The sequence below is a fragment of the Pygoscelis adeliae genome, unplaced genomic scaffold, assembly GCF_000699105.1.
Source record: "Pygoscelis adeliae isolate BGI_AS28 unplaced genomic scaffold, ASM69910v1 Scaffold160, whole genome shotgun sequence".
In the NCBI taxonomy this organism is placed as follows: Eukaryota; Metazoa; Chordata; class Aves; order Sphenisciformes; family Spheniscidae; genus Pygoscelis; species Pygoscelis adeliae.
The window spans coordinates 6295049-6321129 of NW_008824035.1; the positions used below are offsets into that span (position 1 = coordinate 6295049).

The following is a 26081-nucleotide window of genomic DNA, read 5'->3' on the forward strand; positions in this document are numbered from 1 at the left end:
TTTAATAACATAATAAGTATTTTCTTATAAAGAGCTCACCAGTTTTATCTGGTTGAATTATTGGACATAGTTTCACAACTGCATTCATATAGATACATGAAAAAAAATATTTTAAGTAAGTGCCTCCTAACGTAAATCTGACATTTATATTGTAAATGCTTGTCGTGTACTATTTATTATTTTTATCATTAAAATGTGTTTACCTTAAAAACATCTAACTTTCATACATTACTAATTTGGAGAATCACTTTAATAGTTACTTAAATAAACAAAAACAGAAAGAAAAAAAAAAAAGACGTTTGCTGTAACAGAGCTTTTACAGACAAATGCATTCCTCTCTATAGCCACAGCAGGTGGGAGTTTAATTACATGCTCCAGAAGCAGTGATTAAGTACCTTCATGCAAAGGATTGCTTGGCACTAGGGTTTTATACCTTGCTAAATCCCTCAGCTGCCTGCATAGTGTGTGGAATTAGCTGTTTTCAAGTATTTTTAATTTTATTGTAATATTTGGTGAGTTGTTATTATAAGGGCAATTAAAAAGCATTGGGATGCTTGTGTGGGTCAGCACTGAAAGATTTAAAGAACTTTTCCACTGAGGCACTTGAGCATGTGCTTAACTCTTCCATCTGATCAGTTCACATGCATAACGTGTGATAAGGCAAGAAATACTCTGAAAGTTGTTAAATGTATTTACTCCTACTCAGATAGAAGAAAGCAGAAATAAGGATGCTTATAACTTGCTAGCTAACGTTCACTGATCTGGCAGTGAGGCTCTAGCTTGTTCTTAAAGAAAGAATGGGTTTTAGCTGTTTGAAATATCATTATGTAGATGGGATGTGATAGCTACCTTCCACTTATTTGCTCAGCCATGGAAGAGTTTAATTTGAACTGTTTAGCATTTTTGTTTTGTAATAGGGTAGTTTGTGTTGGTGGAGACGGATCTGTCAGCGAAGTTGCTCATGGTCTACTACTTAAAGCCCAGATAGATGCTGGAAAAGACACAGACTACATACCAACGCCAGTCAGAGCACTGGTTCCTCTTGGAGTAATACCAGCAGGTGAGACTAAACGGTACTGTTACATTTTGGAAGTCATCTGTTTTAAGTCCCTCTGGTATGTTTTACGGTTTTGGCTGCTAAAGGCAGTTCTTGGTGCTAAAGCTTCAGTTACTTAAGGGAGCTATTGAATAAATGTCCTAAATTAGTGATTTAGATTGATTACAAATGACTAGATTTTAAACCATTATGATAATTTATAGTAATGGCACAGATGAGCTCTTTGCCTAAAGGAAGAAGCTCAGGAAGAAGAGCTTCTAAAATAATTTTCAGCTGATACATGCAAAGATCAAGTTTTGCCCTTATTTGCTGCCAGAAATTATATCAAATAAAAACATTGTTTTCTAGAATTTCCTTAATATAAGCCATGCTGTTTCGCTTCTCTCTCCAGTTTTCTTGGCAGGATTCTCAGTTGGATTCATGCTTAGGGTCTATTTTTAAATGTGTCCCAGGAATATATTTTGTGGATTATATTAAAACAAAAAAAATACTGTGCACACAAAACTGCTCTCTCTCTCTTTTACTTCTACAGACCTGAAAATGTATGCATCTCTCTCGAAAAAATCCTCTTGCTCCTTTATTAACTTGTACTTGCATCTTGTGGTGTGATTTGGTTTTTTGGGGTTGGTTTTTTTGGTTTTGTTCTGGTTTTTTTGTTTTGTTTGCTTTGGGGGTGTGTGTGTGTCCCTTCTCCCGTTTTTTGTATTTGCCCTTCTTGGAGTATAACTTTGGCCAGGCAGGGAGAATTAGTACAGGCAGGGTTGATTCTGGACTGGTATATGAGTCACTTCTCTTTAAAAGAGGAAGGGTATTTTTTGCATGAACCCTACCCTCTGGTGTGGACGTCGATGTGACTACTTGACGTAATTTCTCAGAGGTTTTTAACTAGTAAGGAAAAAATTCCTGCAGCCAGGTGAACAGCAAATCGTTGTTTTCACTTTTCTACAAAAAAAGGAGCAAGTCACTTCCAAACTGAAGCAAGCAGGTTTTAAGTGCTCTGACTTGCTTTGCACCTCTAAAAGCAGCATTATGACAGGGACTAGTTGCTTGTAAAAATGCAAGATTACACTAGCTTTTTTCAAGTTAAAAAAAACTTGGAAATATATTGGTAAATGATACAGTAATCTCAAAAACGTGAAGCAAATGAATTTTAGTAGAGCAGTTGGACCATCACTTATCAGTTCAGTTGCTGTCAATATCTTGATGGTGTTGAGACGGAATCTCTCCAGCGCTTGACTCCGTGCTGTTTGGGCGTGCTTAGGTCACTGTGCCTCATCATTAGTGCTTACTTTCTTCAGTTTAAGACAAATATGTCATGATCAAAAAGGATTTGTAAACCCAAAAGAATGCTGTACGGCTTGTTACACAGAATGCCATAGACTTTGTTAAAAGAGGGTGAGAACAATTTATAGAATGGTAGTGTGAGAAACTCCTTAATAGGTTCTTAAAAATAATCTAAGCTTATTTTATTTCCAGGTTATTGATATTCCAAAAAGTAGTCAGTTAGGAAACAGGTAAGTATGATACTTGTGTACATGAAGAAGATGGAACTCAGTGGTCAGTTAATTCCGCCCCCGCCCCTCCCCCCCCAAAAGCCATTGTACCAATTTACTAGGATTCTCCAGCCGAGTAAAAATAGGAACTGTATTACGGGATAGCATTATCTGAGTGGCTTAAAATCTGGTTTTAGCCTCTATTATAAGTAGTTAAGACAGCATTTTGAAGTTTCAGCCAACTTGATGGGAAGGAGCTGCTCTTGAAACAGTTTACCTCCTGAAGAGAAAGGTCCAGAGGGGAGTGTGTTTTTACTAAAATACTCTACTGAGCTGCCTTATTCTGGTCCAGATCAAATGGATGAGATGTGGGGAAGCCTGCAGTTGTACTGCTGGCCATTAGCAAGAGTGTTTGTTGCTATGGGAACTACTGCTAAGAAACTGTACGGAGGGGGAATGGGAGAAAGGGGAGGGGGAACTGGAAGGACATTAGAAAAGCTATCCAGTTGTTACAGAACAAGAGACAATCTATATCTGATGACCGGGAACCTTTTGGTCATGAACGGTTCATTTAAATAAATTCATGATTTCCAATTAATTCAGAAAATAAAATATTACTGAGGGACTGTTAATTTCTGTGATATTTCAGGCAAAGAACCAAAATGTTGGTGCGGTTTTCATCAGAATTTTAGCTATGCTTGACTAGGAAGTCATTACATCACATTTATCTGTTTGGATGGGGGAGACATTAACAGCCTTATGAATATTCATGTTGTCTGGTTAATTAAGTTAATTGTACTGCAGAAGTGCTTGCACTTCCAAGGACAATTTTTTTCTCCACAATTTCTGTTTGGTACCTTCATCAGTCATGCTTTACATGACCTGCAGATACTTTGTCCTTACTGTGACGCTTTTGCACATTTCATCGGAAGGAGGTTGTAGGAAGTTGTTTGTAATGTTGGGAAAATGGGTTAATATTTTGAACAGAATTGTATTTTTTGAATAATAAAATCTCCTTTGTTTCTGTTTAAAAAAATGTTGGTGACAGAGATGTTGGAGTTGTATGGATGAAACCTTTTTACAGTAAATTGAGTAGTTGGAGTGAGATCTAAAAATGTGGCTGTTAGTAATCTGTGAGGGGTGCAAGCCCATATATGAGCATCAAAGAAGGTTATTAGTCCCTGAAGTAATACCACAGTGTTCAGGGGCACCATCTTGTTATTGGTAAATAATATTCCAAGCTTACATAGGGGAGAAAAAGGTTTAGATGACTTGGGAAGATGAATAACGGCATTGAAACCACTATTATTGAATCACCACTTAAATCAGCAAAACTTATATTCTAATTTTTTTTGTATGATAACTTTCATTGTTTTGGTTCTGTTTATAAGCCTGCTTTTTTGTGTGCCATCCTGCTCGTATAGGACCTAGGTAATGAGACACATTATTCAGTCATTACTGGAATCAAAATGCTGTTAGGTGTGTATTAAGAGTCTTTTAGAGAAGGTGAGGGTACTTGCTACTGCAAAACTGTGCATGTTCTAGATCTTCAACTTGTGGAAGGGTGGATGCATTACTTTGTTTTTGAATGCAGGCAGAACTTGTTTTATTTTCCCAGGAGTCAGGAAAGGGTGGGGTTTTGCCTCGTTTACTTCTGCAACTGTTAATGAGCTCCACCGATTTCAGAGAAGGGTGCAATTACTTGTGCCTATCCTGTTTAGTAAGAATGAGATTTAACTCTCATTAAAGTCAGTATGAAGATTGGTATTGACTTCAGCTGTGGTCACTTGTTATCTTACTGCCATCTGTATTGATAAATTACTCTTACTTAACGTGAGGAATCGCAGTCTTAAGACATACCAAGCCTGATCTTCAGAAGTATATTCTGCCTTGTGCTCTTTGTTAGCTTGATCTTCAGTGACAAAGAAAAATATTTTTTCAGAATAAACTTCCCTGTTGTCAATTTACAGGAAATAAACACGATTTGCAGGACTTGTAATGATCTGCTCTTTGTGTGTGTGATTTCCTTTTGTTTTGGAGAGGTGCCCATAAAAGTTGGTAAGAGTTGGGAAAATCTGATGGAAGGAAATATTTGAGTATTTTTAAGCTACTTCTTTAGCTAGCTTCACTGACTAAGCAGAATTAGTTGAATCTAGAGGTTAAATGTCATGTCATTCAAACATGAAATGGTGTTGGGCATATACTTATATTATTGTGTATTGTTGTATTATTGCTTTTTAGGTCAAACCTAATTTTTTTGTCCCTGAATTTTCCTTATAGAACTGTATTTGATGTTCACTGAATTGAAAAACTCACTGTTTTGCGTAGCAAATAGTATCTAGAGCTACATTTTTTGCCTTTTCTTTTTTATACTTATTGTACAGAAAGGAAAGTTCAATTACTTTTACTTGAGTTGTTGGATATAAGTTATTGGATATAAATGATTGAAATGGTAATATTCTTAATAAACTGAACTTCCTGTTAGTGTATCTAGAGAGACTTTCTTTTGGGAGAAAAAAGCGAAGACTTGCATTTAGCTTTTGGAGTTGTCAGTTTATTCTTCTTTCAAAGTACTTCAGAATCCCAATTTGCTGGGTTTATTTAAACATTACTTTTTTTTAGGAAAAGAAGAAAGAAATTAATAGTATAGTCACCTATAAAATTCTGAGAAATATGTGAATGAAATGACTTTTTTTTAATTGTTCAAAGAATAAAACTCTACATAACCTGATTTGTTCCATGTACCACTGGCGATGTAAACTTCAACAAATGTTTTGTATCTGTTATCTTAATAGATGTACCTCACTTACTTCCTTCACGTAGTAGGAACCCTGACAGCCTTACTTGGAGCTCCTCTCTCTGATGTTATGAAGGCTTTCCATGAAGTTCTGAGTATTCTGAATTACTTTCAGAGACTAAGGTGCTCTAAGGACGTAACAGGTGCTCTGTGAGATACTGAGATACAATTACCAGTTATTTTACAAATTCTTATTCAGAGAAAGTATTGAAAAAATCGAAGCATATACTCCTGAATAAGAATGACAAGATGCCTTTAGACCTTTGTGACTATGTACATCAGTCTCTCCAAATTTAGTATTTTTTTTCTACTCCTAATGTGACATCAAAGATTGCAGAGTTTTGGGATGAACATAATTTTCCACTCTGGTGCAGGATACTTTTAAAGTGCTTATTTAAATATTGAGTGCCTCTTGTTTGAAATGTGATAGTCTTTCCCTTTCCTCTCTTCTCTCCCTCACTTTTGAAAGACAAGTTTAAATGTTTCCATAAAACTTAAGGCAAATTTAGCATCCAGAATTGTCTATTGCTGCTGTAACATACTAAATAATGCAAACAACAAGGAGATTATTTGAAAATCTAACTGAGCTCATTTCTTTATGGAATGTTGGGTTCTAAATTGTTCTTTTGTAATTTTTGTTATTTTAATTAATCTGTTATTGAATTATTCATCCCTTAATCAGTGATATGAAGAAGCTCAATATACTGCCTGCGGGGTGGCAGGTCCTGGTTCTTTATTTTTGCAGAAGTGAATCCTATGGCCCTGCTGCTTGGCTAAGAAATGCCAGAGATGTGATCAATGAGAAAAATCAGCTTGAAATTCTGTTAAAACCATACCCATTTAGGAAAGACGCAACCATTCCTTGTTCAGGATTTTTAAAATAAATTGCTCTTTAAAAGTCAGCTGATATGCAGGTACACAATGTCCTATACGTTAAAGCAGAAGGGCAAAATTTACATGTATGTCCATGTTTCTTACACAGGTAAAGTGACTTGACGTTATCAATCACCACCAAACATGGGTCTCCAGAACCGTGCTTCTTTCTTTTACAAACTGATAGCTAGTTTTCCACACTCTCTTCCAACTCCATGCTCACATTGCTAGTTCTTGACATTTTTTTCTATTTACCAGCTGATTTACTACTCATTCCCTTGTTTCAAAAGAAATTAATCTCTTCTATCCAGTGACTAGTAGTACAACTGGTCTGCCAATGTCCAAGCAATGACAAAGACAACTTAGATGGGTCAGTTTTAATGCACTGAATGCAAGTCAACAATTTATCAGACACACATCAAATTCTATGTTCTCTCTGTTTTTCAGTCATTAATGTATTCTCATATGTAAAGCTGATGTGCAGTAATTAAGTTTATTCACTATTGCTTCTAAGAATCTAAAATGTAGCCTGCAAGAGGCACAGCAGCTATCTTAGACTAGATCTAGTAGAATTTTGTCTGGGAAACATACAGTTTTACACTGGCTGGGTATTACAGTATTTTTCCAACTTAAAAATACTCCCCAAATATATCTTATTAGATAAACTGCCTAATCTGTACAGTTCCTCAGTACAGCACTTAGGTATAGGAGAAGTGATTTTTAGGGAGATTGTTTTTTACAAAAAAAAAAGGAAATTTTTGCAAAGCTTTTTTTTTTTCTCCCCCCCCATTGGTTTTTATGGCACTTATGAATGAATTTGTAGAGAGGATTTTATAGACCTCTGGAAGTTTTAATGGTTTTAATTTGTACCATTCAGCATTTCTGCTGTTACCGAGACTAAGTAGTTTGTGGGGAGGCTTTCCTTTTTTTGAAAATGCAGTAAATGTCTCAGTTTCTTCATTCAAAAAATGTTGTATGTATTTTTTTCTTGCTATTCTGTATCTCTTATTTTTACAATTGTTTGTGTTTGCTTTTACAGGTACTACTAATATTTTGGCCCACACTCTCTATGGTGTTAAGCATGCAGTGACTGCAACATTGCACATTGTAATGGGTAAATATTTTTACATACATTATCAGATTTTAAATAATGAAGCAGCATTTAGAAGTCTGCCATAACCAGTGGTTTAATAAAGGCATACCACTATGCTATATCACTGTAAACTATATTGTAAGACTTTTAAACCCAAATGATTCTATCCTGATTTATAGTGTACTGGAAAGGTTATGATTCTTTGAGTATAGTTTAGTAGCAAAGGTTGTGGACTTCATCTTCTGGTAACTAAAATCTGCCATGGAATAATGTCTGACTTTGGCATTCATGCCCTATTACTGATGTTCTTTTAATGCAAAAAGTAACTTTTTCCAGACTTGATGGTGTGAATAGTGTTACTCTGGGTGTGTTATTAAGCAATGATTGGTTGTGTAATCACTTGATTATTTTAATTTAATGTACCTGCGGAAAACAATAGGAAAATATACAATACTTTCAGCTTGAGGAAGTGGTTACGATTGGACTTTTCAGGAAAGTATTGTCATATTTCTGAGAAAGTATCATTCATCTTTTTAGCTTTGTGTGCATTTCTTTTAAATACTAACAGTTGCCATAAGAAAGCTTTATTAGTAGAAAAAACTGTATCACTTGCCATTTGGTCTGCACAATAAATAAGTTTTTGAATGTGAAGATGTAATTATGCTAAAAGGAAAAACTAGATTGCTAGTCCAATCCTTATTTTCAGGTCTTAGGAAATAGCAAATACTTAGTTGAGCAATGTTAATATTCCTCGGAAAGCAATTTTTCTTTAGGGTACTTCCCCACCCCCACCCCACCCCCAAATAAAAGAATGAGAATAATGGAGAAGGTCCATCTTGAGTATCTATTTTGTAGACCTTGGAGTCAGCAGTGGAAGAGCCTTTGCTCTATTTCTTAGACAGTAATACACAAGCCTTTACAGGTAAAATCTAAACCTGTCTTTTTTAATCAGAGACAGTCAATCTAATGGAAACCACCCAGGTTCTATTACAGAAAAAATTTATATACCCTATCTTGAACAGAATTGGATGTCTAAATTCTATAACTGTAAGCATAAATACATTTAAAACCTATATTTAAGAGCTCCCATATCTCCTCCAGTACAATGTTCAGTCATTACAAATATTTGGTGAAATGGTTGCAAATATTTATGTCTCAATATTACATTTTCTTCGATACTAGTTGTTGAAAATTTGAATAGAATTGAGTCAGACACTTTGCAGCCTGATGAAGTAGCTGAATTTTCACCTTAACTTTTTTATCATTTTGAAGCATCTGAACGTTGTTCTCTGAAATGATTACTTTTATAAGGTCTTAATTGTATCTAGATTGATTCTGGTTTCCATTAGTAAAACTTGACTTCCTAAAGAGAGAAGAGTCTGGAGTTTTTTCTCTGCAGCTAAATTAGGTGAAAAAGAAATGGTAAGTTTTATTCTGTTTGAAATACAGATGTTATTTGTAATTTCTGATCTTTATCTTTGAAATTTTAGGACATATTCAACCAGTAGATGTCTGTACTTTCAGTACTCCAAGCAAGCTTTTGCGGTTTGGGTTCTCAGCTATGTTTGGTTTTGGTGCACGGACTCTAGCTTTGGCTGAAAAACACCGTTGGATGCCCTCCAATCAGCGGAAGGATTTTGCTTTTATCAAAACACTGGCAGATCTCAAGTATGCCATGAGCTGTTATAATTTTCTAGTATTTCTCATTTTCTTGAGGAAAATGCAATAATTAATGTGGTAAAAATATCGACAACAGTAATTTAGCTATCTTGACTTAATTGCAGACAGATTTAACTCAGATGTGATGTATATCCCTCTTACGAGTTAGAGGAGCTAAGTTCTGTATATTCAGCATCTCCTTAAAATCATCTTAACTTTGATAAAAGTCTGTCTAGCAGTCAGAATATTGGTTTACATGATAGTAAATATCAGTACTTTTCTAGGCCAGAGGAATGTGAATTATCATTTCTACCTCTACAAATTCCACAGGAAGACTCTCATGAGAATGACAGGTAAGTAAAACTGAGTCAAACAATTCCAAAGCTACAAAAAGACGTGTCTTTGAAGATAAAATTGTACAGATTATTAATTTTGTTCAAATTTGATCATCAGGTAAAACATTCTTATAAAAAAAAAAAAAAGATTTATTTTGACAACTGTAAACTTGTATGCTTTGTAAAACGTTCCCTATAGACTATAGAGGATTTGTTACAAAGCAGTCTTCCACTCAGTATTACTGGTTTGTTCAGTTCCGTTTATCCTTTCTTCCATTGAGATCTTACTTTTTTTCAAAAGTAGGTGTTGTTTAAATGTGCTAAAATAACTTTAAATTATTTTACCTACATGTTTTCACCCTTTTAGAAAGAAGAAAGAGAAAATTAAAAAAAAGGGTGAGTTTTTGCTTTTATGATTATTTAAAAGTGAACTGAAATGTTAAACTGGAGTAATATAGAATTACTCTGTTATATTTAGGTAGCAAGGATCAATGGCACAAAATTCAGGGTCACTTCCTGAATGTGAGCATTATGGCAATCCCTTGTCTGTGTTCAATGGCACCAAGAGGCTTGGCACCTAATACGAGGTCAGTAGGGGTTTAGAGAATTAGTCATGTCTATAAATTCTGACATCTTACCTTAAGACCTTGGCTTTTCCGAGAATGCGAGCCTGTGTTTTAGGTAGTCTAGACCTTCTGGAATGGGGGAGGGAGCATGGACTGCAGCAGACTCGATAATCCCAGGAACTGTAATCAGGTTTTGGATCAGGCAAATAAGGTCAAGCAGTCTAACTAGAATAATGAGTGAATAATTACTGTGATTAAATTAGTTGGCAAGTCTGACTTAAGTAGTAGTCATCGAGCAGTCATCTGTCATAGGATTTGGCTATATGTAGAAACTGCATTCTTGGATTTTATTTTTTCAAATATAAAGGTGCCCCTCGTCTTCTGCTTTACAGCCAGCAAAAATGAAGTATGAATCTTTCTCCTGTTATGGAGAACTGAAATTCACACTTGTCTTCTGTCTTTTTTTTTCCCCCCTCCTCCCCCCCTCCCCCCCCAAACTTGGGAAATGCAGCTTCTGCATGTAGGGTTTTGGGAAACAAAGGAGTATGTAATCTGGTTGTTGACATTGACTCATTTTGCCTTTAGCTCATTGTTGGGAGCATGCTTTGCAGTGATCAAAACAGTTATCAGGTGATAAATGTTTGTACTTGATGTATCCAGTTGATGATTAAGCAGAATAGCAAGTACAAACTTTGTAGTTGTACATGAAATACAACATGCTCCCTCAAAAAAGAATGCAGAAACTCTCGTGTGTGTGTGTGTATCTATTATAAAAAAACCACAACCAACACTCAGGGAAGTTTATGGAATGAGTCTGTTTTGTTTCATTTGATTATCATTAGGTGAAAATAGATGTGCCTTAGAACTGATCAGGTATTTTTCTTCAAAATTACTGGCTGATCTGGTAGAATTTGACTTCTTGGAAACAATGTAGAAACAAATGTTTTTGATGAAACTCCTATTGAGAAGTTTTCTTTGCTACAGGGTTCCTGCTAAGCCTCATATACCTCAAGATAGTGCCCTGATGCTGTCCCCTCTTAGGAACTTACTGTGTTCAGCATTTAGTGTGTTATATACCAGTCAGTAGACAAATTCTGACAGGAATTGAAGAAATTAGTCTTTTTTAGCTTTGCTTTCTCTTTCCATCTGTTCTGGCACCTGTTTCCCAGTGACAGGGAATTTTATGACAACTCCATGCAATTATTGCAGGTTTGAATGAGCCTGTTTCTCCCACAGTGTAGTTGCTCAGTGAATCCCCCTATCCTTTCACATATAAGGACATGCTTTTTTTTTTTCCCCTCTCTTTTTAAAAATAATCATCTTAGGTGTGCAGTCAGCTAGTAGGGTAGGAAGAGTAGACTCTTCAGACAGGTGCTTCGTTTCTCATAGTGAATAGCATCTTGACTGTAGGGCTTTTTGATACGGGGAAACACAAATGTTGCACTAATTGTTAGAGACTCAAGACCCGTTATGGAAGCGTCAGTTAAACTCAGCTAGGTTTCTTCACTCTGTCCTGTTTTCCCCATATGAAGACATTTGAAGTGGAATGAAAGCTTTGACTGCTGCCTGTAGCTCTAGTTATTCTAGTCTAAATTTGCAGAAACACGTCAAGACACGTTTAACTGTCTGCGCTATTTGAGCCATGTGGGGCATTTGTTTCTCATAGCATAGGTGGTGTGCTCCAATGCAGATTGGAATTTCAAGAGAATTAATGAGAATTCTTAGTCATCTCTGAAGATAAAAGGCCGTACTGTCGAATGCATTGCCCAGTAGCCTGCTGTGCCCTTTTATTGCAGCAAGTGTGATAAGGAGGCAACTTTTTCAATTTCACCATCACTGTTTTCTAGATCAGCAAAGTAATGCTATGACTTGTTTATAGTCACATAACAAAACTGTGACTTGTTTAATGGTTATGTAAAAATTATCTTCCTAGATTGTGCTGTATCGTAGTCTGAGAACATTCCTGATGCAGTCGTTCAGTAGCCAGAGAACTATGAGTGGGGAGAGATCTGTGGTGGTAGGCCGGAAGTATTTTTTTTTTTTAAACATTCTTAACATATTTTCTGAGCATACATGCTGAATAAATAAATATATATGTATGCATATATATTCAGAAGATATGAAATACATCGTCTATATATACAATACAATCTCAGCAGTCATTGTCATGTTCATCATCATTGTCATGTTCATCAGATGCTCTTGTTGACTGGTGATTTGTCTCTATAACTTAAACAGGACTTAGGTGTGATTGCATTGAGATGCAGATGGCTAGTTTCTGTGACAAGGTACAGTTGCATTAAGGAATCTGAATTGATACTAGCTCATTGTCTGAGCCAAATTCTCAAAGGTGCTAAAATATCAATGGCGACTAGATACCTAGGACCACTGAGTATCTGCACTGTAGGGTCTCTTCTTTAATGTCTAGTATATGACTGTTTCATCTTGTACAAAATTCCCTTCAGTTTTTAACTTTTTTATGTGCTTTGTGAAATGTGTAAGTAGAACTGTACGGAGAATTGCTAAGAGAGTTTGAACAGCGGCATAGTTGAAGATCAGGATCTATGTTAGGGCAGCAGGAGTGTTAATGGAGGAGGTGAAGGAATCCATCTGCACTGGGTTATAAGATGGGGATGCGCTTGCATGCATCATGGGAATGGTTTCTTGGTAAAGCTCTACCTCACAACATTTGTGGTAATCATTATACTTTGCTGGAGAGAAAAGCGTAAAGACAGATTTGTGATCCCCGCTGTTTAAAAATCACCTGTTAAGTAGAAAAGCAGTTTTTTAAATTATACATGTTCAATAAATTCTAGATATTGATAAGGGAGTACAATTTCATTATTACAGTGTATGTTATAAATATAGAGATGCTAAATAACCTCAATTGCCTAGTTTATATTGATCTATAGAGGGTGGGGTAGGTTTTTTTTTTGACAGAAAGATTTTAAAAAAACATTGAGACTATTCTATTAATTTACTCTTGCTAGCTTTTTTTTTTTCTTAAATGTAGACTTTTGAAGAGCCTGTTAAACTTCCAAATTAATGAATTTACTTTTGTGAACTAAGTTGGTCTGCTTTTCAGGTTGAATAATGGGAGCATGGCTCTTATTGTTGTACAAAATACTTCTCGAACAGAGTTTATAAAACATCTGAAAAGATACGCCAGCGTAAAAAATCAGGTACTGTTAATTTCTTTCCAGTAGTTATAAAAAGAACAGTTAATTGTGAAGGTAGGCATGCTGCAAGAGTTAACGTTAGCATCCTCATAAGGAGACTTAGCTTCCTGTCAGAATACATTAGCCCCCTTTTTATCTGATTTTTTTTTTTTTTTAAATCACTAGACTAATACCGATTAGCCTATTTCAGCCCATCTGTTGTGGTTTAAATTGTATTTGTGTTGTACCATAGTTTTATGGGTGTAAAGCCCTTTCACCACAATAAAGGAAATGCATGCTGTGTTTAAATTTTGTGTAGTACAGAGATAAAGAACACAGACTGGGGGGGCATCATGGAACTCTGTAAGAAATAGGTAAAGTCTGTAATTTCAGCAGATTGCTGCATGCTATGCTGGTAGCAGTAGCTTATGACCACTGATTTTTAGCAGGTATGCATTCCATGTAGTTATGAATGTTTGCAGAACTGCATTTCAAAATTTTGGTCGTTATTCTGTCTTCGAAGAGAAAAACGAAGCATCCAAACACAGTGCCTTATTGCTGTGCGAAATACGCGATGCCTAGCCTAAGCGTACTGGTACTCACTCAAATGTTTCGGGATTATGTGAAATCACTTTTACAAGAAGGTTTAGGTTTGAATTAGATAACTGTTCAACAGTCAGAGAGTTTGGGGGAGAGGTGGGTCACAGTTCCATGTGACAGCACTAGCAGCTGCATTTAGGAAGTAGTTTATGCTTTCCGGTTATGCTTTTGGAGGAAGGCTTTGCTTTTCTCTCTGCCTTTGTAGTTAGAAATTAGACAAGGAGATGTGGACCCTCCTTTAAACTTAAGATGACCATTTACTGGAATTCTAACTAGCCTCATTTAGGACAGGATTACTGGTAATGATGAACGGAACACAGGAAAAAATCTGCTTGGACTTTCACATGTTCTGAAAGAATGTGCCATTTTGGCATGTGCAAAATATACCACCTCACCTGTAAACCAAGCAAGTCCTATATGGGAATGCAAATGGACAGTACCATTTTTTCTGAGGCACTATTTAGGATAAAAATAGCATGTTAATCTATAAATGTTAGCTGGAATATATAATGCCTCGTGGTCAAAACTAGAGTTAAGTGTTCCCATTTACTTAAGACAAAAAAAAAAAAGGCAAGCTCTTTAATTTCAAGTAATCCAGTTTGTTGCTAAGCTACCACCTATATCTTTCGTCTTCATTTAATATATATCTGTGTTTGGTTTAGTTCAATTTTCCCTTTGTTGAGACCTACACAGTTCAAGAAGTAAAAGTACAACCGAGGCTTAAAAGTGGGCTTGATGCCAAAGAAAATACATATTTGAATGCTGCTTCTGCAGAAGGAAATTACCCTTGGAACATAGATGGAGACTTAATGAAAGAAGCGTCAGAAGTTCACGTTCGGTAAGGCTAAGTATTATGTTTATGGACTGTACCTGTAACAGATAGTACTGCAGTCTTAAATGTCTGTAATACAGATGACACCCAAACTGGGTGTTGTACGTACTGTAAGAACAGTGCTTTTGTGCGCTTTTGTGCACTGCACAGTCTGGCCCCTTTGCCATTGTTTGGGCCTCTGCCCTGTTGCCTTGTTGCCCATCTTTGGAAAGGTTTGTTATGACCCACTTGGCCTTTCCTTTCTGGTGCTTCGTCAGCTTCCAGCTCCACTTCTTCTCTGCTTGCTGCCTGTTAGTTTACCCTTCTGTTTCTTAGAGGAGAACAGAAGTAGATAAAGGCTTGTGACTCCTGGGAGGAGCTTCTTTTGGGATAAGGATTCCTGCTTGGAAAGCAGTGTGTGTAACCTTAATAAAAACATGTAGTTGTTCAATTGTGGGGAAACTCAGTGCTGCTTGAGAATAGTCTCCGCATGTAGGATCAGAGAAAGAGACTATGAAAAAAAAACTCAGTGGAATTAAATGGGTGGCGGCACATTCTTCTGCAACGCACACAGGATTAGTTGAAGGTGCAGAGCTCAGAGTAAGAGTCTGGTATGTAAAGTAAAAGGCAGATCATGTTACAGGATATATAACATATACATCTAAAGATGATCTTATAGGAATTATCAAAACGTAATTCACCCCAAAAGTGGCACACCCATCTCACGAGTTAATGAAGTTGATAAAGTTGGACTTCCTCACTTCACAGGGTGCATCCTCAGCTTATTAATCTCTATGGAGTGAACACTGATGACCTGGAGAGTTTCCAAGCAACATGCAGTTGCATATAGAAGGGACACACTGCAAGTTCGGTATTAAAGAATCCTTTTCTCACCTCTATGCGCAGCTTTCCAAGGTCCCAGTCTTTCACTCATTGAATTCAGTTGTTGTAGCGGAAGCTTAACTGGGATGTTTGTAATATTTCTGGTTTTAAATTTTTTTTATCAAGTTATATATTTTTATCAGGTTGTATTTAACTGTAAAGAAACAGGCTTAACAAGAAAAAATAAAAACTGATTGTATTGGTCTCTTATAAATTTGGGGTCTGAGAAGTGTCTGTCAGAAGAAAATATTTGTTTTTCCTTTAAAATTGTTCTAGCTTTTGCGATAAATATAGTATGAGATACTTTTAAGGCTGCTGCCGCTATCCATGTTGTCAGGTGACTCAGTTCAAATAGAGGTGGTGAGTGGAGGTATGGTACCACCTCGTGCTGAAGAATGGTGACAGAATATAGATGTATTTATTTATTTTTTTTTAATCAAGTACTTCCATTTCTAGGTATCATTTTTAATATTGCCTTAATGTATTTGCTTTCAAATAATTTCTAGTCAAACAGTAATACAAAAGAATATGCTGATGTCTTATGGCTTTTCTTTGAAATGTATTTTAAAGACTACTCTTTGTACAAAATAAATATTGAAAAATATTTTATCTATCCCAGAACTGAAGTGATATTCAGCATAGTTTTTGTTGTTGCTGAGAATAAAGTTATGATAAATAACTTAGAGTTGACTTAAAATTTTTATAACTTCCTTATAGGGCATAAACACTTTTAAGTGTTTGGTTTTTTTGTAACTTATTAAATATTTAATACCATTACTTGAGATGACAGCAAATTAAGACTATATTCTTTCTGGGACCTGGCTTTCTCTGAGATGACGGAAATTAGCAGACCGACAAGTTTGTCCATCTGCAGGACCACAGGGATAATGAATGTTTTCCTGTTGACTTGTCTATGAATCGTTCAGAAGGCGGCTGACAAATAATGGCATGAAAGCTGCATTTTCCTGTGGCTAGAATGAGTTGCTTTAAGTTCTTTCTTCAGTAAGCAGTTGAATATAATGTGAAATCCTGTCATTTATGATTTTGTTACATCAAGGCCCTAGGACTTTATATGGGAGCTATAGCTACTATTTTTTGTTTGATTTTAAATACTACTTGTGAAAAATTTTTACCTGTGATAAATACGCAAGACAAAGTACTGCTCCTAAAATACTGCAGATGATTATTTGTCTCCTAAGAACAAGCTGTTACTTGTTGGAAATCTCACGCAGATTCTGCGGGCAAACCTGGCCAGTAGTAAAGGCCAAATTGATAGACAATCAAATGCCTGCTTTGTAGGCAATTATTATAGGAATCTTACAGCTAGTTCTGCTCTTTGCACTGGAGTTCGTGGCTGCAGAGTAGGATCAGAGTCGCAGTGTCCTTTGGGCTGGACGAGGCCCCATCAGGGCTCTAGCCCAACCTCCTGCTCAGAGCGGGTCCAGCTATGAGATCAGATCTGGTCACTCAGGGCTTCATCCAGTCCAGCCTTGAAACCTCCAGGGATGGAGATGACGCAATGTCTCTGCACCCCTGTTCCGATGCCTGGCTGTCTTCATGAGGAAAACGTTTTTCCTCATGTCTGGCTGGAACCTCTCACTTCAGTTTACACCCGTTGTCCAAGTTGCAGTCTCCAGTTAAACTACTATAATTGATACTAGATCACATCAAATACTTTTAACGTGTGCTGGTTTTGGCTGGGGTAATTTTCTCCACAGCAGCTAGTGTGGGGCTATGTTTTGGATTTGTGCTGGAAACAGTGTTGATAACACAGGGATGTTTTCGTTACGGCTGGATGTTTTCGTGACTGCTGAGCAGTGCTGACACAGAGTCAAGGCCTTTTCTGCCTCTCACCCCACCAGCGAGTAGGCTGGGGGTGCACAAGAAGCTGGGAGGGGACACAGCCGGGACAGCTGACCCCAGCTGACCAAAGGGATGTTCCACACCATATGACGTCATGCTCAGCGTATAAAGCTGGGGGAAGAAGAAGGAAGGGGCGAAGTTTGGAGTGATGGTGTTCGTCTTCCCAAGTCACCGTTACACAAGATGGAGCCCCACGTTCCTGGAGATGGCTGAACACCTGCCTGCCGAGGGGAAGTGGTGAATGAATTCCTTGTTTTGCTTTGCTTGCGTGTGCGGCTTTTGCTTTACTTGTTAAACTGTCTTTATCTCAACCCACGAGTTTTCTCACTTTTACCCTTCTGATTCTCTCCCCCATCCCACTGAGGGGGAGTGAGCAAGCGGCTGTGTGGGGCTTACTTGCCGGCTGGGGTTAAACCATGACACAGGTTAAGACAACTCAAACTAAACTTCCTAAAGTTGTCTAAGAAGGGGATTCCAGCTACATGTAGTAGATTTAACTGTTTTTGTTATGTAACTGAAAATGAGTAAAATAATTGAACTTGCAGAAGAGACAGCATTCATGTGCTTAACTTGTTGGGGTTCTTTTTAATAAAATGAAATTGTGTGATACTTTAACCTTGCCACCATCAGGACATTGTACATTCTTTTTTTTGTCAACCTGGTTTATAAAAGCTAATTGAGTTTTGCTTCACAGCCTAAGAACAGGCAGCCAACATTTACATGTTAATAATAAAATCTGAATAGGAAGTATACAATTTCCAAGGCAACATTATCACACGTACTGACTTATGTAAACTGTTTCAAAGATACATAAAATGCTTTAGTTTCACTTTTTTGCCTTTTTTGTACTAAAAAGGATGTTAATACTTCTTCCAATACTTGAGGTAAATTTTTCACAATATTCTGTAATGTCAAACTAATTTCTGTTCAAAGATATTTTGGTTAAAGTGCAAAAATTCACTAAAGCGTTTTGGAAGATAAGCATTTTGTGTATATTTTCAGACTTGCAAGAAAACATTTCACTTGTCAGATATTTTATTATTTTGATTATTTTAAAAAATAGATACACATTCATGTGTCCTTGCACTGCAGAAGATTTTAGAGAGAAAATTTACTTTAGAGTGATCCACATCTTTGGCATCAAATGACGTGAAAGGAAATTACAAAATGGTCCCCGATACCTTTAGAATCTGTGGACAATGCAGCTTTTATGGCACCAAACACTCTACTAGCAAAAGTGCTTGTGGAAGGCACGCCGTATGGCTTTTGAGTCTCAGGCTAGTTCCTGTATGATGGTGCAGCTTCAAAGTATATGTATGTGTTACGTTTATTTCTCCTTGCAGTTCAGAAAGACATCAAAGGCACGGCACGAAAGGCCATATTGCATACTGCTGTTGCAATAAATTCAGCTATTGAAAAAGCTGTACATTGTCCATTTGTACTGGGGAGCAAAGTAACATTTTTTTTCCCCCTGGATTGTACTATTTCACCAAAGCTAGGTGGCAGTACAAACTTATCTAGCTGAAGAAACTTCCTGTAGTAGCAGAGCAGTGGTTTGAACCATGTTTCTATTCAGTCATTTGCCTTTCCGCTGAGTGGCTTCTGAAGGTGTCTGTTTGGATGATATTTAGCTGAAAACTTCACAAGTAAACCCCAGCTAGCTCTCCAAATGACTTCCTTATTAAGTACTTTCAGGTAAAGGGTGGTACATCTAAAGATAAAATTTGGCCCAGTAAGGTTGGCATTTGGAGTCTTTTGGGTATATGTTTCTCTGTTTTGTCATCATGGGAAGTCTTTTTTTTTTCTCCAGGTCCTGGAAGAATGCCAGTACTAAATACTACTATGCTAAGTACTATAGAAGAATCTTCAAATAAATAAAAATAAATACTTGCTTTAAAAAACCCCACATAGAAGTATTTCATTGGAGAAGTCCAAAATATCACGGCAGCAATATCTGAGGAAAGGATGAAAGAACTAATTCTGTCACGCTTGCAAGTACCAGGTTAAAGATGGCTACAAATTATGACCTCCAATATGTTACTCTTTCCACAGCGGAGAGAGGATTCTGTGCTGCATCTCCAGGCTACCCCACAGAATTCCCTGCTCTGAATCCACCTTTGACCTTCCTGGTTCTGGCTTGCCTGGGTGTCTAAGTCTCTGCAGTGTTGTGGCTGTGCCTGTGAAGCCAAAGCTTACGAGGTTACCTTCAGAAGCCCAGGAGAGCTTCTGATAGCCGTTGTCTACATCCATGCGCTCTACTTACAGTCCTTCTTATTGGTTTAAGCTAATTTACCCTTGTAAAGCTGCCAAATCAAGATGAGGGAGGATTTCTTCCTGAATGTCTAATCAAAAGATTATTGAAACTTGAAAATGAACAGAATAACTCACGCTAATGTGTTTGAGATCTTATTTTCCAGGATTGGCCAAATGTGACTACTTTCTAGAAATCCTTCTTTCCGGCAAGTAATTCTTCTTCTCTTTATCTTTAGTGTTCTTCTGTCTGTTTGAAACCAGATAGATATATGGCATTTCAAATATTACTGTGAGACTTCAAAACAAACTGTTTTACCATTTTCATCTTAGAAAACCAACAGTACTCTAAGGTGTAGTCCTCCATAGAGTTCAAGGAAATAAAGTGTATTTTGTAAGAGCGAGTGAGCTCAAGACCAGTTTTCTTGTCACTGATGTTTCTCCTGGGAATTAACCTGAATCTTAAATTCTCCATTTTAAAATCAAACGTTTATTTGCCATCTTAGTCATCTTTGTTTCCACTTGTAAAACTCCAGCTGTCTCTTCTGTTCTTGTCTTGAGGGATGGGTTTGTATTGCCTTTTGAAAAAGCCAATCTGAAATACATAATTTTGGAATCTGTTGTCAGATCTTTGTTATCAAATCTAAACCGTAAAAGATGAACTAAAATAAAATGCATATACATGGTGTTTATGAACAATGGTATTTGCCATTGCTTTGTCATACCAAGTAATCAAGTGTTACTCATCAATCAAAAAAGTGGGTTTGCTTTTTCTTTTACTTTTTGGGAGGCTAATACTCTCCCGCAAGGAGTAAGGACATGTGGGCTCGTGAACTATAACAGTCTGCAGAATCCAGTATTTTTTTTAAATGTGAAATGGTAATAAAACTTTCCTGTTAAATTGGTTTCATTTCTACACTTCCCTAGGAAAAACGATGGATGGAGAAAGTCTGCATGTAGGTAAAGAAGTTAACAACCTCTTCATCGCTTGTCAGAGCAGCTGCTTCCTTCATAGTTTTCATTTTTACTTATGCACAGGATTTTTCTAGCATTTATGCTGCAGTTTAAAATCTTAAACATTTCATTCTGGCATGAAACTATGTTGTAGACTATTAGTCATCATGTGTCAAGTGACATTAAATGTGGAGCACCATCCCACAAAAATAATCCACTTGATATCATTAAATTATATAAATCATTTGCAAACATGAAATGCCTTAAAACATGGGAAGGGATAAATAAAAGATGATGCAGAATACGCAGAAGGAAAATGGAGAAGTATTTTGAAAAAAACAGAAGTTACAGGAGGAATTATGTTTCTTTAGAAAGGACAGATCATAATAAAGTATTATTTCTCCTTTAACCTGCATTAACAGATCCAGAGATCCACCAACAGTGTGATTTCCTGACTTGAGAACAACTGAGAAATACTGAAAACCTACCTTCCATAATATAAATGAAAGCAGCAAAAACAAGGTAACACCAACTATTAAGCCTATTCCAATAATTAGCACAGTAACACGGTATTTTGGCTTTTGGTGGTGCACTCCTTCCAAATAGACCTGGAAAGCAGAAAATAAGTTTAGTGCTGACTGATTCCCCCTCCCCCCCTCCAAAAGATACTAAAACAAACTAGGAAAATTAATTACGTTCTTAAGTAGTTAACACTATATTCATTGCCTGTGTATAGATACGTATAGAATTCCACAATTTTAATTGCTGTTGGTTTTTCTACTTTGACAAGGTTATTGCAAATTCATTAAGAGAATTCTTCTTACATATGTAACTTTTTTGTCCTTGTGTAGTTCAATAACTTTTGCATTTTTTTCTGGTGAGGCTGTTGCTCTTACTTCAAACTTCAATGCTGATGCATCGTCCTGATTAAAAAAAAAAAAAAAGTCCTATCTTTTAAAAAATAACTTCAACACATTAATTCCTACCCAGCAAAAACGGTAACACAGCCGCTCACAGAAACAGAATCTCACACAAACACACAATGGTGCCTTTTTCCGATCGCAAACCAAATTAGTACCAGAAGCTGGAATGAAGCCCGGTTGGATTTTACCTAAGTCCACATCCATGCTGCTTTTCTTAGCAAAGTACAATTATCAGTTGAAATTAAATCCCAATCCTACATAATCCAGCCATAACAGGCAAAGCCATACACACTCTAAAATACCGATAATCTAAAATACGTATTTTTCAGTGGTTTTCATTTTTCATATATCACCTTGAGACTTAGCATTGAAAACATAAAATAGGGAACACCTAAAAGATTTGGATTTAATCATCTGTTTGCAAAAATATATTAATACCTAGAATTTATATGCAGAGAATACTGCAAATATGCCTTGAAATATTCCCCCCAAGTATGAAAAATTCATGTGTTACCATTTCTAAAAGCGAAGGAGTAGCCTCCAGATGCAACTGAACGGTCGCTTCTTTTCCACTTTCCATGTTTCCAAGCTTGCAATATATTTGTAAGCAAAGGCTGTCGTTTTTCATGCAGTACTGTAGAAGGGAGGGAAAGATTAAAACTTAAGTTTATCAACTTCGGCATCTTGGTATTAAAGACACTCAGGAACCGAGTAAAACAAAAAGATCCGTGTTTGTTCTTGAAAAGTCAGGGTGTAACTCTAGGTTGTCATCCATCCCTGTCAGTCCATAGGTGCTAAAGGAACAGTGCATCGTTATAGAAGACAACAGGTCATTTTTCTTAAAAATTCCAATTTTTCTTAGACTGAAAAATAACAATTGTCATAATTTGGTTATATGGCTGGTTTGTTTTTTTTTTTTACACTGTTATTTCAAATTTGCTTTTATCAAGAGTGATAAATGACAATGACTATATGATATCTAGTATAAACAGTATACTTGATTGATCCTTACACTTGTACACGGACAGCTAGCACCGTTTCACTCAGCTTTGGAGAAGACAAAAAAGCACGCCGGTACATGATTATATTCTTTGTCCAAGACTGCAGCGCCTAAGTTCTGATTTGATATTCTAGCGCAGGCTGTCTCTCAATCATTGGTTGATGTTCCTTGTAACGTGCTTAATCAAAGTTCCAAATTAACATATTTAAAAATGTCCAGCTTCTTTTAAGATGAAAGTATTAAACACAATTGTACTTTATCAAACACAAGTTGCAGGACATGGAGATTTCTAGGAGAACAAACCCTCAAAAATGTCACACTAGAACAGCCGTTCTGGTTTGGACTACATAGACAAGTATCTGATCTCCAGCAGGGTCCATAAGCAGGTACAGAGGGACGAGCTTGAACAGGCCAGCCACGTACGATATTCTCCCAGCCTTCCAAATATTTTTAATAAGAACTTCCCGAGCCAAAAATTATTGCCATATATTTTGTAATTCTTATTGACTTTCAGTCCCATTCACTTGTATAGTCTCCCTTGGAATCCACTTATTTTTAGCATTCATAACACCCTGCAGTAAGAAGTTCCACCAGGAGTACTACTTTGGGTTTTGTTTTTTTTTTTAACCTGGCTCCTATTAGTTACATTTGATGGCACTTTTTTGATGTGGAAAAGGCAATGAATATTTGATCTGTGTACTTCATACTTCGTGTAATTAAAATTAAGACTGTTTTTCTCACACGCATCATTTTCAATTTGTTACTGAATTTGATCTGCCATTCTGTTTGCCCACTCATTGAGTTACATAACCCTTCGGCAGTTCTTCGTAGGTGACTGTCATCCACGCTGACTTTAGTGACGTGTCATTAGTGAAAGAGGTGAGAAAGTCGATTAAAGTCATTTATGACTATGCTGAACTTATCACCACAAATCCGTGGAAGACTGCTCTAGTGACCTCATTATATAACATACACCGTTGTCTTAAGGCTCATTCATACAGTCATTTATTTCCCACTGATGTCAAAAGACAGACCTTACCATTTGTCTCTTAGCAGGCTTTGAAAAGAAAGTGACAACATCCTTTAATATGTTTTCGTTTTTTTCTGCTGCGCTACAGTTTCTGGGATATCTATTATAGGAGCACTGTCCAACTGTTGTCTGGAAATAAAAGTAACAGTCAGTGTAGAATTTAAACATCAGATAATAATCAGAATACAGATTTCTGAAAGGCAAGAAGCCCAAAAGGAATGTAAATTTTACTTTCAGAATTCTAACACGCATGGGGCTGAAGATCAACCTATTCTTGTTCACTCTGCTTCGCCATAGCTAACAAACTGAATGCATACTTAGTACCTAGTTCTGCCGTGCTCTGCTTCTCTTTTTCATAGAATTCATATAGCTAATAAAATTATATTAAGTAACCTGTGCTTACCTTGATATCCAATGTGTTGAATAATTTGAAGTCATTGGGTGGAAAAGCATTAGGTATCATTATCTCTAAGTTTGTATTTGGAGCCATGCCTGGTCCTGCATTGATAACCTTGCGGGGAAGAATGTTATACATTTAGAGCTTTAATTCGTGGTAGCTATTCAAGTAACCAAAAAAAAAAAAAAGTATAAATACATAAAACTTCACAGAACAGGGTGGCACCTGCATTGGTACGCTGTCATGAAAGTGGGCTCTGCTAGGAGTTGTAACATTTTGCTTAATTCATCCTGCAGGCTTACTGAACCCTTCGCTTCTCTGAACCCATTGAGTAAGTAGTGCTCATCTGCGATGACTACCCTGAGGTCATACAGACTGCCTTCCGGGAGAATATGCAAAAGAAACTAGGAGAGATTAATGTCTAATTCCTGCTTTTAATCCATTGCAGACAAATCTGATACTTACAGATCCTCTTATAAGGAGCTCCCAGTTCCTTTTGCTTACCGTAAGATAATTCCTTTTAAAATGTTTCTTAATGGAAGAAGTGGCAAGTCAGAACTGCTTGTGCGAAATAATTTTTCTCTGACCATTCAGTGGAAGATTGTCCAGGCCAAAAAAAAAAATTGTTCAAAGAGGGATTAACAGCCACTTCCCATCTCTAATGCACAAATGTCGCTCACCGTGCCCTTGTACTCTTAAAAAAGTTCCCTTATTGACTGTGCAGACTGTCATTAGATACACTGGAAATCTAAGCATTAACCTTCAAAACAAGGATAATAGGGTTTACAAAGAAAAACACTTACATGGAAAGTGAAATTGATATTCTCCTTCATACACGTAACTGGTGAATCTTTCTCATCTGTTCCATAAACAAACGAAGCTGGAGATACAAATCTACAATGGTTTAGAAGTTGTTAGTTAATAGAATTGCTGTGTATCGTTAGCATAACTTTCTGCTCCATGCTATCACCAGTAAGATTGGGTCTAAGAAAATACCTGAGTTTGCGTTTACGTAAATCTAGGAACACTGAGTAGAAGTCCTCTACCTTTGTACTCTTCCCTCTTAAAAAGGCAGACAAATCAGAAAAAGTCATAAATCCTCACCCAAAACTATGCTCCATGAGTGCCCCGCAACAAATCCAGAATATGGTCCATGTTAAGCAAGGAATCTGAGGATCTGCTGTGCTCTTATTAAATACCTCTTTCCATAAAAAATATTCCAGTTCTTAAAAAATACTTGTCTGTTAAGAGACAAGTTTGAAGCACCACAGATATCATTGGTCTCATCTCACAGTAGTGGAAACAAAATCTTAGAAGTGTAGCTGTGCCACCTCACCCCCAGGATTTTTCAGCGACATCACGCTTCTGCTTAAAAGCTTTGGGAATTTGGAATAGTAACAAGACAACAGTTCTGTGGACGTGCAGGTATAGCAACAGCTGGCTGACTTACCCGTGAACATTTAACTCAATCTCGTATTTCAGAGGTACAGCTAAAGTTAGTGTGTTATCCAGCAACATGTTCCCATCTTCATTTTTACTATAAAAACGCAATGAAAGAAAAATGAGTATCGAATGCATCATCATATGCTAAGCATTATTTCTATAAACAAATATTAAACAGACCTTTCGGCTTATTAAAACAAAAATGTTTTATTGGTAACATGTCAGGCAGTAAAAAAAAAAAAGGCATTTTATACAGGGAGAAACCTCCTCATTATTTAAATATCTATTACCTGTTTTTTTTCTAATTTCCCTTTCTCTACAGATTTGCAACTGATGTGCTTTCTTGCAGTTGTGCTTTGCTAAGTCCTTCCAGTGTTCCCTATTCTGTTTTCCAAAGCTAGTGATATTTTTCATTGAGCAATTTTTATTAAACTTTACCAGGTAGCATTAATGATGATGTTGAGGTCATCTTCTGCTCTGGTAAACGAGCTTGCATCCAAGAGGAAACTAAAATCCAGCTGTAGAACAAATAAGATTTTCTTTATATCAAACAATAGTGTGTCTTAACACAGTTTAAATAAAAATATTTTATTAAACTCATTTAGTTTCCTGCTCTAAAAAAATTCAGAACTAAGAAAACACTTGCTTTTTGTGTCTTCTACTCCCTTTCTATTGACCTAACACATTTGTTCCTAGCCTTAGTCAGCTCACTTATCTAGGAAGCCAAGCACAACCAGTTGATGCGTAATACAAAGAATGTTGTCCCTTATTGAATTATTCCAGAGGGTGTTTAAGCAATTAATTTTAAAAGTAGCAGAGAGATTCAGATACCAACATGATAAAAGACGTTAATTGGGAATGACGGAGAGATTCTGAAAACCAAGGTTGCCGCCCCCC

General features: G+C 36.7%; 2 protein-coding genes across 2 annotated transcripts in view; one reads left to right on the plus strand and one right to left on the minus strand.

Moving 5' to 3' along the window:
• The window catches only part of CERKL (ceramide kinase-like), a 35226-nt gene extending 19934 nt beyond the window's left edge, over positions 1 to 15292 (plus strand). The window contains exons 5-13 of the mRNA XM_009333139.1: positions 918 to 1060; positions 7260 to 7334; positions 8804 to 8981; positions 9257 to 9325; positions 9675 to 9703; positions 9786 to 9894; positions 12959 to 13055; positions 14294 to 14469; positions 15211 to 15292. Coding sequence (XP_009331414.1) covers positions 918 to 1060; positions 7260 to 7334; positions 8804 to 8981; positions 9257 to 9325; positions 9675 to 9703; positions 9786 to 9894; positions 12959 to 13055; positions 14294 to 14469; positions 15211 to 15292 — 958 coding nt within the window. The remainder of the gene's footprint in view (positions 1 to 917; positions 1061 to 7259; positions 7335 to 8803; positions 8982 to 9256; positions 9326 to 9674; positions 9704 to 9785; positions 9895 to 12958; positions 13056 to 14293; positions 14470 to 15210) is intronic.
• Positions 15293 to 19939: 4647 nt separating this feature from the next.
• Positions 19940 to 26081, minus strand: part of ITGA4 (integrin, alpha 4 (antigen CD49D, alpha 4 subunit of VLA-4 receptor)) — a 40282-nt gene continuing 34140 nt past the window's right edge. Inside the window, exons 21-29 of the mRNA XM_009333152.1 lie at positions 25623 to 25702; positions 25192 to 25278; positions 24545 to 24635; positions 23748 to 23855; positions 23354 to 23473; positions 21829 to 21948; positions 21216 to 21314; positions 20880 to 20999; positions 19940 to 20032 (exon numbers count right to left, since the gene is read on the minus strand). Of these exons, the coding sequence (XP_009331427.1) occupies positions 19940 to 20032; positions 20880 to 20999; positions 21216 to 21314; positions 21829 to 21948; positions 23354 to 23473; positions 23748 to 23855; positions 24545 to 24635; positions 25192 to 25278; positions 25623 to 25702 (918 nt within the window). The remainder of the gene's footprint in view (positions 20033 to 20879; positions 21000 to 21215; positions 21315 to 21828; positions 21949 to 23353; positions 23474 to 23747; positions 23856 to 24544; positions 24636 to 25191; positions 25279 to 25622; positions 25703 to 26081) is intronic.